We start from the raw sequence: 12,232 nt of genomic DNA on the forward strand, positions 1-12,232 counted from the left end.
GACCCGCACGGCCCCATGGAACCGGTAGTCCCAGCTCCAAATTGTCACGCCCGAAAGCCCTCACGCGTGCCTTGGGGAGAACTACATCTCCCGTGATGCTTCGCCCGCCGTGTAGCCGGAAGACTGGCATGGGGCCGGTCTGCGGCGCTTGCAGAGCTTTGCGCAAAGCCAGCCAGTCTCCTCCTCACGGGGCTGTGAGCGAGGGGGGTCCGCTTTCGGGGTTGAAGACCTTCATGTAAAGAGAAAGTAAAACTGCTAAGAACACTGCAGGGCACGTTTTACCGGGTAACGTAACGTTTTGAGTGCTTTTCACTCTTTTACCGTCCCTTTAAGTTGCAATTCTGCGTTTCTGTGTTGAACCGGTTTGCAAACTGAAAGTGTCCTGCCGGCGCCGGCGCTGGCTTTGTCTGGCCGACAGCGTGCTCTTTTGTCTCAGCTCTTTGTTTCCGTTGAACTTCAAGCGCCTGACAGGTACCTTACAGCATCTTGCTGTCCGTTTCCTTCATTGTTGTGTATATATATATTTAAAATGCAATACGTCAAGAAATACTTCACGGAAGGACTGATCCAGTTTACGATTCTGTTGAGTTTGGTCGGAGTTCGGGTTGATGTCGACACCTACTTGAACGGCTACTTTTCACCGCTCCTGGAGACCGAAGAGGGGCCGAGCTCAGCCTATATCCAGACCCCCTTCCACAGCTCGAGGGACACCTGGGAGGGTCACAGCCTGCACCCCAAGTGCCCCGACTTGGACCAGTACTTCACCGCCCGCCGCCTGCTGAGCGAGGTCCGAGCCCTCGGCACGCCTCGCTTCCCCACGCAGCTGAGCGCATGGCTGGTGCACTCCGTGTCCCGGGACTCCGACAGCAGCGCCGCCGGCGCGGCTCCAGACCCGCAGTCCGGGGGCACCGGCGGTCCGGACCGAGGGGACGGCACCGGGCCGCCCCCCAGCCCCGCCTGCGAGCGGGCTGAAGAGGTAAGCGCGTCTCAGGCGCTGACCGCAGCCGCTCTCCCGACAGCCAGAGGCGCCGCGCTGTGCACCTGCTGCAGGCCGGGGTCACGGGGTTCAGGGGACGGTTGCGTTACCTCGTGTGGCCGGCCACGCTGCGGATCAATGCGTGGAGCCGAATTTCGGCTGTAGCGCCTGTGCGCTACCGTGGCTCTTACTGTGCTCGACTTTTTTTTTCTCAGCTAAAATTGTTTTTAAGGTGTGCCCTTCCTCGGGATATAGTAGTCATCATTTCCCCACAGTGTCCATCGTGTGTTGTACAGGCATGTCTAGGTGTCTGTGTGGGCATATAATCTACTACTCTGTAAGCGACATGCACACGCCGGTCTTTCCTAAGAGCTGAAATGCTTTAGCCAATCACGGGGGAAAAGCTCCCTCGCTGCTCCCCAGCTCTTGTGCCCCCGAGTCTGGCCTGCCTTTCAGTGGAAATTCCGGAACATGGGAGCGAGTTTCGGTCAGGAAGCGCTGTGCCCGGCAGGGGAGGTGTATTGTTTTACTTAGAATCGTCCCACTTTTTTTAGCTTTGTCTAAACGTGTTTGCAAGTTTGTAACAAAGCCGTGTGAAGTTTTTCCGGCCTATCCAGGAACTCAAGAATTTTGTTCTGGATTGGATGGCTGGGTCTCTTCCAGTGCTCTGGGCAGGGGGCACAGAGACCACAAGAAAGGGACATAAATAGCTGGCCTGTATACTGCCGAACACCGTACCAGGAACAGACTTTGGTTATTCAAACCTTCACCAGTTTGAAACCAGTTTCAGAGATGGCCCTACAAGGCAGGCAAGTTTAAGTTGTTTTTTTTGTCAGTTTGAGGTAAGTAAAACTCCAGAGGCTCTGTGTGGGGCGAGTGCTACTATGTTAGGGTAAAATGTTTGTTTCTCACCCTGTGGCTCTGTGCACTTTAATTAGGCTGGAGTCAAGAGCACCGGAACAGATCTCCATGCTGCAGTGATGCAGAGTGCTGGTTTACTGATCTTCTTTGTTATAAAGAGAAGCTTTTAGCTAAATCCAGCGCTTTGTGTGCCTCTGGTGTCCCCGAGCAGCAGCAGCAGCAGCCCCAGCCTGACCGCGGTCCCTATTGTCAACACCTGCCACAGGCAGGGCTGCCGGCCCGCTCAGCCATTTCGGAGCCTGAAGCCAGCAAGGGCCTTGTTTTAATGGCTGCTAGCTGTTGCCTCAGTGTCCTCGTCCTCACATCTGTTCAGGAGAGTAGGGCAGGCAGGCAGCCTGGTGTCCAGTCTGTGTTCAGGAGAGTAGGGCAGGCAGGCAGGCAGCCTGGTGTCCAGTCTGCGTTCAGGAGAGTAGGGCAGGCAGGCAGGCAGCCTGGTGTCCAGTCTGCGTTCAGGAGAGTAGGGCAGGCAGGCAGCGTGGTGTCCAGTCTGCGTTCAGGAGAGTAGGGCAGGCAGGCAGCCTGGTGTCCAGTCTGCGTTCAGGAGAGTAGGGCAGGCAGGCAGCCTGGTGTCCAGTCTGCGTTCAGGAGAGTAGGGCAGGCAGGCAGCCTGGTGTCCAGTCTGTGTTCAGGAGAGTAGTGAAACATACAGCCTCCATATGAGCAGCTTTGGTAACTGGTGAGCTTGTGTGTTGTGTGCCTTTCTCTTAGTCCCTGACTGCCGAAAGCAGGGACTCATTTTTAGGTGGTTTGCGATGTCCTAATGTCCACCCTTGGGATCTCATCATAGGGATGAAAACCCTTTGTCCTTTCACAGAGTACATTAAAATAAACTTTAGCAGCTAAAATTTGAGGCTTTTTTATGCAACCACAAAGAATGAACATTACATAACCATTGAGAGAAAATCTGTTTTTGTCCTGCTTTAGTGAATGTGGCTGGTTTCCTGTCTTTGGGTACGGGAATTGGCTGTGACTAATTATTGCTTAACAAGAAGCAGAGAGGAAAGCAGAACTTTGGGCCCCGACTTTCACTGCACCGCTATCTGGGCTGAAGTCAGGCCTCCTGCTGACAGGGACAGGGACAGAGCAGTGCTCTCTCAGCCTGACTCCCAAACCAGTCGGAGTCTGTGACTGTAGAGGTTACAGTACTCCTGTTCATCAGGCATATCCTGACAGAAATGGCTCTGCAATAGAACTGTCAGGACAAGCCATATTATTGTCTGTTTGGAACCTGGGTGACTACAAGCCTTGTGAGGAAGAATGTTAAATGCAAAGAAATAATTACTGACAGTCTGTTTCCATGCACAGGAGGAACAAACTAATGCAGTGCACGTATTCTCTCCTGGAAGATCTCAGTTTCTGTGGATCTCTGTATAATTAAAGTCTGAATTAAATATAGTTCAGGCTGCTGTGCTGTGTTGTCTCAATACTGGCACCACGCAGGACAGCTATCTGCACATTGGAGCTGTGCTTTCATCTGAGCTTGGCTTGTGTTTTTCATTAGTTTTTAAAACAAGTAAATGAACTTCAAGGCAACTCTCATCATTAGACTGATGATTCAAGTCTGCTGGAGAACTGTTATCTTGATCTTTGCACAGGAGAGTGGGAAGAGTCTTTTGCTCAGCACTGCTGGATGGTGTCTCTTTCAGCCTGATTGTCAGAATGGGGTCTCTGCTCGGGTTCCAGACTCAGTGAGCTGAGAGAGATTTTTCTGCGTCGTTCCATATGAAATCAGGCACAGAAAGTCAATTTTTAACTTTATTCCATGCTGAAAAGAGAAGAAAGAGAACACAATGTGACACCAGAAGAAGGCTCCACGGCCGAAACGTGTTTTCTTTCTTCTCTTTTTCAGCCTGGAATAAACCTATTACTTGTTCCTTTGCAGCCTACGCATGCTGACGCAGCTACCCACCAGTTTTAACTTTGTCTGTTTTGAGTTTTCTAAATATTTCTCTCCGTGTTTGCCAGGGAAAACTGGGGGTATGTCCGGAATAGGCCTGTGTGACACCCCATTCCTGGCAGCTCATCAAAGGTCTCCCCCTTTTTGACTCCCTGCCACACCTTGCTGTGGACATGACTCCCCTTCTAGTTTGGGACCGGCAGTGTTGAGGGTTTTTGAAAGTCTGCAGCTAGACCGGTCTTACCGTGTGCACGACAGTCAGATCTGTTACATGTGACAGGATGAGTGATTTCGTGGTGCTGACCCATTCTTGACACCAGGTACCTGCAGCATGAAGCCCGTTCCCGGGCCTCAGGAACGGCTCGTGTGCTGTTCCTGCTGCGCTGGGCTGGAATCGATTCCTTGTGCCTGTGGTCGCTGGGGCAGTAATAGCGGTTGTTTGTGTCTGAGGGATTCTGCGAGCGGTGCTGACTCAGGTGATCAGTCATGTGGGGTGATCGATGGGCTGTGCTGTAGAAACCAGAGGAACAGCTAGGAGCACAGCCCTCAGACAGGGAGGAGCAGAGGAACAGAACCAGATGCCTCCTTTATTGATCATGTTCCTGCAGCTGCTCCTTGGGGTTTGAAAGCCATCGTTTGTCATTACCCCTCCCACACGCACACTCTGGTGCGTACAGTACACAGCTGTCCGACAGACGCTCTCAGGGTGCAGAAAATAACCCTGAAAGGATCGGTCCTACTGCCATGAAATTCAAAGGGCTTTATTGGCACAACCAGTGAGTTACAGTGTGGTCATAGCAGATACAATTAACACAACATTCACAGTACAAAAACTGTTGGACAGTTAGAAGCAACACATAAAATATTACTGTGTGACAGGCTCACTGTCTGTTCTTTAGGCTGTGACAGATCACACCCTGTATTTTATCATCATCATAATTATTATTATTATTGAGAGACAGGCTTGCTGCAGCTCTACTGCGTTTCCTCCCCTAGTAGGATTGCCTCAATCTGACTTGTCCTTTTGCTATCATCCCATCTGACTGCTTGGTCTGTGAAGGCAGGTCTGTGTTTTCCAGCTGAACACCCTCCCCAGACAGGTGGTGGCTGAGCGCCTTGGTGTTTGATCGCAGTCTAATTTCATGCTGGACTCTGGTTTCCCCCAGGATGGTGAGCTGCAGAGGCAGGACGCAGGCCGGAGCCCCGAGCCCGCGGGAGGAGAGGAGGGGGAGGCAGAGGAGCGCACGGCTGCACCTGAACTCCAGGGGACGCCACAGGAGGCGCTGGCGCACAGCTCCTCGCTGGACAGAGAGGTACAGCAGGCTGGTGTCCTCCTCGGGGTCTGTAGGGCCTTCTGCTCTCTCCAGGCACAGCCTCCCTTTTGGGAAGCGCCTTTGCCAAGAGACGTCTCAGACGCCTGATCTGTCCTCAGCCACTCTTTTAAGCAAAGGGCGTTTGGAAGATGGAGGGCTGGGTCCTGCCTTGCCTCTGAGGGCGCTGGCTCTGTCACAGTGAAGCACGGAGGAGAAGCGTCCAGACCCTGGAGGAGAGAGACCTCTGTTCTTGCCTTGGAGAAAGAAAAGAGGGATTGGACTCTCCTCCCTGCGTTCAGTCCCCATTGCGCCTTCACTTCATTCTCCCACGAGACTCGCTGCGACAGCACAATACTGCGAGAGCAAAGTACAGGCTCAAGAAGACGGGGGTGGCCTTTAGAGAGTTGTACTAATCAAAGCACTGCTGCTGTCACTTCTCTTGCTGCAGGATGGTAAACTGGGGGGAGATGGGGCTTGATGTTATATAGGGGACCCAGTTAGGATGTGTTTTCAGACGAGTCTTTCCAGTTAGTTTGAGCTGATGTGCTGAGAGAGAGCAAACGGGATCTCCTGGCGTGTTGCTGCCCTTTACAAAATAATTCTCAAAAGAGCAGAGCCATTTAGTAACACATTCCTGGAATCCCTGAAGCCAAAGGGAGATGTTAGGTGGAACGTTTATGAAGAACTATACATTCATGAAGGGAGTGAGACTCCAGATTTCAGTGGCCCCGTGTGCTGTGCTTGTGCATTTCAGAACGTGCTCAGCAGCGCCTCCTCCCTCTCGACGTTGGCACAGCAACCCCTGCTGGCGGCTGGCGTGGAGCACCCGTGGCGCGAGCTCCTGTCCTTGTCCGAGCTGGAGGTGAGTCCGCGGGTCCGCACGCACTGATCCATCGCATCCACAGCGAGGGAGCCGATCCAGTGGTTTCCTTGTTTCACACGGGTGTGAAAGAAAACCGCCGTTACTACCTGTATTCTGTGCCTAAGTCTGTCCTCGGTAACTAAGGGACCCAAGCGGACTGCGCTGTGTGAAAGGTACAGGTGGGGAGTCATCCAGGGTTACGTCTCGGGTCGGTCCCGAGTCTCAGCCGTCCCTGCTGCCCGGACGGCTCTGCGGATGAACACTGGGCAGGCGGGGTGTTGGGGGGCGTTGGGAGTATTTACTCGGGGAAACCCAGCTCTGGAGCTTCCTGAGGGAGACTCTGTCAAACAGCAGTGTAAGCATTTCAAAATCAACCCAGTGAAGCTATAGATACATCTGGCTTTTCTTTGAGTCATGTGCAAAATAAGGAAATGGCATTCTCTTAATTGTTCTGCATTAGGGATGTGTCAGAATATTCAAATATAAAATTCTTAGAATGATTAGGCAAGAGTTTGAATGCTGTACTTGCTCATTTAAAACAAAATGAGGAAGGTGTGAACACCGGCTTTGTTTTACCACCAGAGTGATGGGTTCTCACAGACAATACAGAGTGGGAATGCTTAGAGACAATAAGGCAGAGTCCTTAAAACCACACAAACCAATGAGAAAACATCAAGCCTGATGAACCTTAAACTTCTTGATTATCTATCTGCTGTTTTACACTTAGCAAGTGCACTGATATATTACGGACAGGCAGGAAATGGGTGAATTCCTTGTGTGGATTGACGTGTGATCAATAGGCCATCTTCTGTGAAAGTCACAGGCTGGTAACGTGTGGCTACTGTTGCAATTGAAATCAAGGAAGCAATACAGGCCATATATCTGACTCCTGCTTTGCACCGGGTGTAGGATACTGTCCTGTGGGACTCGTGCCCCAGTGTCTGTTCGCTGGTCTCTCAGCCCTAGATGTCTCAGTTTATCCCTCCCTGCTGGTCCCACAGATATTCACTGGGGTTGAAGTGGGCGAGTACAGTTTCCATGGTGTAGCTGCCACCTTCCCTCATGAACTCGGCTGTCACAGGTGCAGCCTGAGGCTGTGTTGTGCTGCTGGGCTGTTGATCCTGCAGGCAGGGCAGCCTGTAAGTGCTGGGACCTGAGCAGTGTAGCTGTGCAGCCAGGCTGCCCTCAGTCATGCAGGTGGAGCTCAGTGGAGGCTGGAGCAGCACACCTGGTGTCCAGTCTGTGTTCAAGAGACTAGGGCAGGCAGGCAGCCCAGCGTCCAGTCTTTGTTCAGGAGACTAGGGCAGGCAGGGCAGCCTGTGAGTCCCGGGACCCGAGCAGTGTAGCTGTGCAGCCAGGCTGCCCTCAGTCATGCAGGTGGAGCTCAGTGGAGGCTGGAGCAGCACACCTGGTGTCCAGTCTGTGTTCAAGAGACTAGGGCAGGCAGGCAGCCCAGCGTCCAGTCTTTGTTCAGGAGACTAGGGCAGGCAGGGCAGCCTGTGAGTCCCGGGACCTGAGCAGTGTAGCTGTGCAGCCAGGCTGCCCTCAGTCATGCAGGTGGAGCTCAGTGGAGGCTGGAGCAGCACACCTGGTGTCCAGTCTGTGTTCAAGAGACTAGGGCAGGCAGGCAGCCCAGCGTCCAGTCTTTGTTCAGGAGACTAGGGCAGGCAGGGCAGCCTGTGAGTCCCGGGACCCGAGCAGTGTAGCTGTGCAGCCAGGCTGCCCTCAGTCATGCAGGTGGAGCTCTGTGGAGGCTGGAGCAGCACACCTGGTGTCCAGTCTGTGTTCAAGAGACTAGGGCAGGCGGGCAGCCCGGCGTCCAGTCTGTGTTCAGGGGAGTAGGGCGGGCGGGTGTATTATAAAGAAAACATTAAAAATGTTTTAGAATTGTTGTTGCGTAAGGTGCAAGTGCAGTGTTAATTAATTTAAAATACAGACCTAGTGTGCATTTTAACTCTTTTTTTATTTCTGTATTGTTTCTATTTGTACATCCAATATATTGTACTATTAGAATATTGATCATGTGCTAATGTGTTCAACTTTTTAGTGAATACAGCCGAGTATTTGAAATTCTCATTTGTATTCTGTAGCCAGACACGAACATAGTCTATATAAACGTTCTGTTGTGGGGTTTCAGGACATGGAAATCGAAGACCCACAGCACATCCCTGATGCCATCAGCCGGAACGTCAGTCTTCATGATGCCATGCTGTCCGGAGACCGAGACGGCCGCGCCGGCTGGACCGGGCCGGGAGGATCCCTGGAGCCGGCCCACGCCACACACCCCGCCCTGCTGGGGGCGCTCAACCTGTCCGCGGAGCTCTTCCCGCTGGTGGAGAACAGCAGCAGAGACGGGGCAGCCCTGAGCTCTCTGTCCGGGTTTCTCGACGAGGCGGTGTTTGAGCAGATTAATTTGATGGGTCTGGGCCTGGAAGGCATGGACAGCCTGGACAGCCGGATCCTGGAAGAGCTGGACTCAGACTCTGGGCTGTCCCTGGACTCCAGCTTCCGCAGCCCCGGCTCCCCCAGTGCCTCGGAGGCGTCCTCGCTGTCCCACTGTGAGGACGAGGGGGCTGTGGGCTACAGCACCGACTCCGACTCTCTCTCCGGGGAGGCTGCCGCAGGGGCCTCCTGGGGCCCAAAAGAGCGTCGCCCCCAGGGGACGGGGCGATCACCAGCGCAGCTGGCCCAGAGCGTCCTGCACGACCACACGTACTCTTCTCTGCCGCCCCAGCGCGGGTCCGGCCCCCGGGGGCAGCAGGCAGGGCGCGGGCCCCTCGGGGCGGTCAAGAAGGAGGGCGGCGAGGAGGACGAGCTGAGCCGGGACGAGAGGAGGGCCCGGGCGCTGGACCTCCCGCTGTCCGTGCAGGACATCGTGAACATGCCCGTGGAGGAGTTCCTGGAGCTGCTGTCCGGCTTCCAGCTGAGCGACGCTCAGGTGGCGCTGATTCGGGACATCCGGCGCAGGGGCAAGAACAAGGTGGCAGCGCAGAACTGCCGGCGCCGCAAGCTGGACGCCATCGCCGGCCTGGAGGGCGAGGTGGAGCGGCTCCGGCGCCACCGGGAGCGGCTGCTGCGCGACCGGGCCCAGCACAGCAAGTCGCTGGGCTGCCTGAAGCAGCGGCTGGGCCAGCTGTACCGGGACGTGTTCCGCCGCCTGCGGGACGAGCAGGGCAGGCCCGTCAGCCCCGGCCGCTACGCCCTGCAGTGCCACAGCGACGGCAGCGTGCTGCTGGTGCCCCACCGGCCCGGCGCGCCGCGGCGCAGGGCCGACAGGGCCAGGAAGGACAAGCAGCACTGACCGCACGGCGCCCGGACCGGTCAGCGTTCCCCCTCGCGGTCAGAGGGGCCGTCCCAGAGGCGGAGGGCGCTTTGAGGGAGGCCGAGACGCTCTTGCTCTTCTGGAGAAGTGAAACCGGGGCTTTTTAAGTTGAGAGGGGAATAATAAATGTAGCTTTAACACTGGAAACGTGGTAGAAATGTACAGTGGACGAGTCCACCTGTCTGAGGACAGCGTCCAAATGCGGACCCTTGGTTTGCTGCTTTAGTGAGTAGCGGCGCGTGGAGGCAGACGCCCGGCTGACCTGGGAAAGTCACTGGTTTCCAATCCTCCCACAGTGCAGCTCATTTGCCCCACAGGTTCCCGCACGTGTTTAACAGTCTCGGAGCGCAGAGTACACGTGCTGCTCACCTGCGGCAAAGGCCACACCAGTGCTTTCCCACTAGTTCAGGCCGGCAGCTGACCGTCTCACCCTGCGGCATTATTCATTGACACGGTTTTCCAGCAGGGCTCTTTTTCACTACTGGAAGTTAAAGAGGCACACCTAAGAAGGGGCTGAAACATTCTCTTTTGCTTTCTGTATGGAATTAACCCGTTACCTGTTCCTTTGCAGCCTACGCATGCTGATGCAGCTGCCTACTGTACTACATTCTCACTACTCCCCTTACTCCTCTTCAAGAACTCAAAGACAGTACTGGCTGCATATATGCGTGTCATGTAGCATTTTAATACTCAAATGGGCTAATGGCTTCAGCACATAATTTCAGGTTGACATTTCTATATGTGTAGAACACATCACGGTCTTTGAGTGTGGTTGTTTGATGGAACGTTTCCCTGTCCTTGCTCACAGGAATATTTCCTCCATTTTGCACGAGGTTGAGTCTGTTCTCTCCCTCGGACACAAGCGAGTAAAGAGTTTGCACTGACTGCGCTGTGGGGGTGTGTTGCAGAGATCCTCATCCTCCATTTCAGTCATCAGACTGTAATCATTGGATGCCTTCGAAATGAACTGGATTTGAAATCGGCAGTTTTCCCGGGTGTGCGATCAGACAGTACAGGCAGGGTGACCACCGTGCTCCCTGTGTTCGGCAAGACCTCCACCTGTACTGCAGCTAGTCTGCAGGTGAGCGTTGGCCATGCGTCTCCAGGCAAACGGGGGAGTACCACAGCAGATCGTCACTCAGACCTCTGTGACCTCACGGTTCTGACATGCCTTACTGGTTTAGTTGACAGCTTGACTTGACTCGTCAGCTTTTGATTATTTTCTGTTACTCGGGGTTATTCAATTTACTGAAAGTCTGTAAATTCCAAGTGCGATTATACAACATTAGACATTACAAACTTCCAACAAATGCCTTCACTGAGCTGATTATTGCTTGATTAATGTAAACTTCGGCTTGTGGGAGTGGAGAGTAACTGAACACCGTTAAAAACAGTTCAAACTTTTTTTTAAGTGGCCTTAATGTTCTGGGAGGCTTCTTTCAAAGAGCGCTTTGTGGATCAAACAGCTGCATTTTCTATATGCACTATATTTTACAATGTTTGTATTATGTATTACAGTTTTGAAAATAGTTATTTTTTCTTTTATGACTTTCAATACAGTACTTTGTAAAGAATCAGATGGGATCACACTGAAAGGTCCAAAACGTACTGAAAGGGGCCAGACGGACTTTGTTTGTAACCTTTCTTATGTTGTTCTGAAATATGAAAAGCACAAAACCGGTTATTTTCCTTGCGGGTTTGCCGAGACAGTGGTGGTCTGCACTGATAACTAATCAGCTTTGATGAGTGTTTACTTGTCTGGAATATTTGCACTAGGGTTTCTGTGACTGCAAACTGGGATAAATGCCAGGCTGATTCTTGGAGAGAGCACGTTTTCTGAGAAACGGGTGCAGGTACCCGGCACTGTCTTCACCGCTGTTTCTTATGGCATCAGAAATGACAAAGAAATGGCATACCGAAGGCGTTCTGACCTCCCTTGCAGTGGATTTGTGTCGTGTCAGAGGGCTCAGGGCTCGTGTCACCCCCTTGAACCCTGGAGGGCGTCGACTGTCCCGCAGTGACCCGGTGTTCTGGCGCCGTGCAGCGGGTGGCACTGGTTCTGCTCTGGACCCACGAGCCACTGTGACAGAATCCCAGCAGGTACAGAGCCCAGTTGCACTCATGGAGTTTTGAAAACTGAGTTTTTTTTTCTGTTCTCCTCTTTTCCGCTCTAGTTTGATTTCAGAGCCTTTCAGGTGTCTTCCTGCCTGCCCTCGCCTGCTTCCCAGTGAGGTGAGCACGCCCAGGGCAGCGCCTTCCTCTCTCGCTGTTCCACCGTCATCGCGGTGTCCCAGCCCAGGTCAGCCAGCTGACCCTGGTGCCCACACTTCACAAAGACACGAGCCTTTCAGGTTTTATGTTGAAGGCTGTATCCAGGCCCTTGCTGTGCATATTAATCACACAGGTTGTTCTTCTGTGATGCAGGCCCTGGATAGTCTGTATAACTGAAGATCAGACCTAAAAAAACGATGAGATAATTCCATTACACCACCTAGACCTACAATGCCATCTAGGAAATGAAACAAATCTGCTTCAGATGCAGGGCTGAGAATAAGCTCTTGGCAGGTGAGACACCAGGGCAGCTGAGCTGTGGGGATGGGGGTGGGCAGTGACCCCTGTCAGTCTGCATGCTGCCCCTCTGCTCTGTCGGCTCCGCTCTGTGTGGGGATGCAAACTGCAGGAGAAGCACTTCCTGAAATGCTTGGGTTCCAGTTGGGTTCAATTGCACCATGAACAATATTTTTTTATTTTTGTTGTTGTTTCTTAGCATAGTTTTTTTTCTGTTTAATTTATGCTATTTGATTTAAATTATCTTTTTTATGGACTTTGGATTAAAAATACTACTTACCTGGTGCTCTCTGACTTGATGTTGTGTTTTTAATGAATCTGGTGGCCTATACTGTAGATGCACTGCAGAAAAATAAAAACGGAAACAAACCAA

The 12,232-nt window shown here is 52.9% G+C and overlaps 1 protein-coding gene across 1 annotated transcript; it reads left to right on the top strand.

Annotated features, from left to right (window-relative positions):
* Positions 1 to 239: 239 nt before the first annotated feature.
* On the top strand, positions 240 to 12,232 carry nfe2l3 (nfe2 like bZIP transcription factor 3). The gene is made up of 4 exons (XM_088929716.1): positions 240 to 976; positions 4,961 to 5,107; positions 5,862 to 5,969; positions 8,107 to 12,232. The coding sequence occupies exons 1-4, from the start codon at positions 530 to 532 to the stop codon at positions 9,268 to 9,270; spliced, it is 1,866 nt and encodes a 621-aa protein (XP_088785842.1). The 5' UTR covers positions 240 to 529; the 3' UTR covers positions 9,271 to 12,232.

Source organism: Atractosteus spatula, chromosome 12, assembly GCF_055471065.1.
Source record: "Atractosteus spatula isolate fAtrSpa1 chromosome 12, fAtrSpa1.hap1, whole genome shotgun sequence".
In the NCBI taxonomy this organism is placed as follows: Eukaryota; Metazoa; Chordata; class Actinopteri; order Semionotiformes; family Lepisosteidae; genus Atractosteus; species Atractosteus spatula.

Coding starts and splice junctions, on each gene's coding strand:
- nfe2l3 (XM_088929716.1), top strand. CDS start 530: ATGCAATACGTCAAGAAATACTTCACGGAAGGACTGATCCAGTTTACG. Junction 977..4,960: donor CCTGCGAGCGGGCTGAAGAG/GTAAGCGCGTCT, acceptor GGTTTCCCCCAG/GATGGTGAGCTGCAGAGGCA. Junction 5,970..8,106: donor TGTCCTTGTCCGAGCTGGAG/GTGAGTCCGCGG, acceptor GTGGGGTTTCAG/GACATGGAAATCGAAGACCC.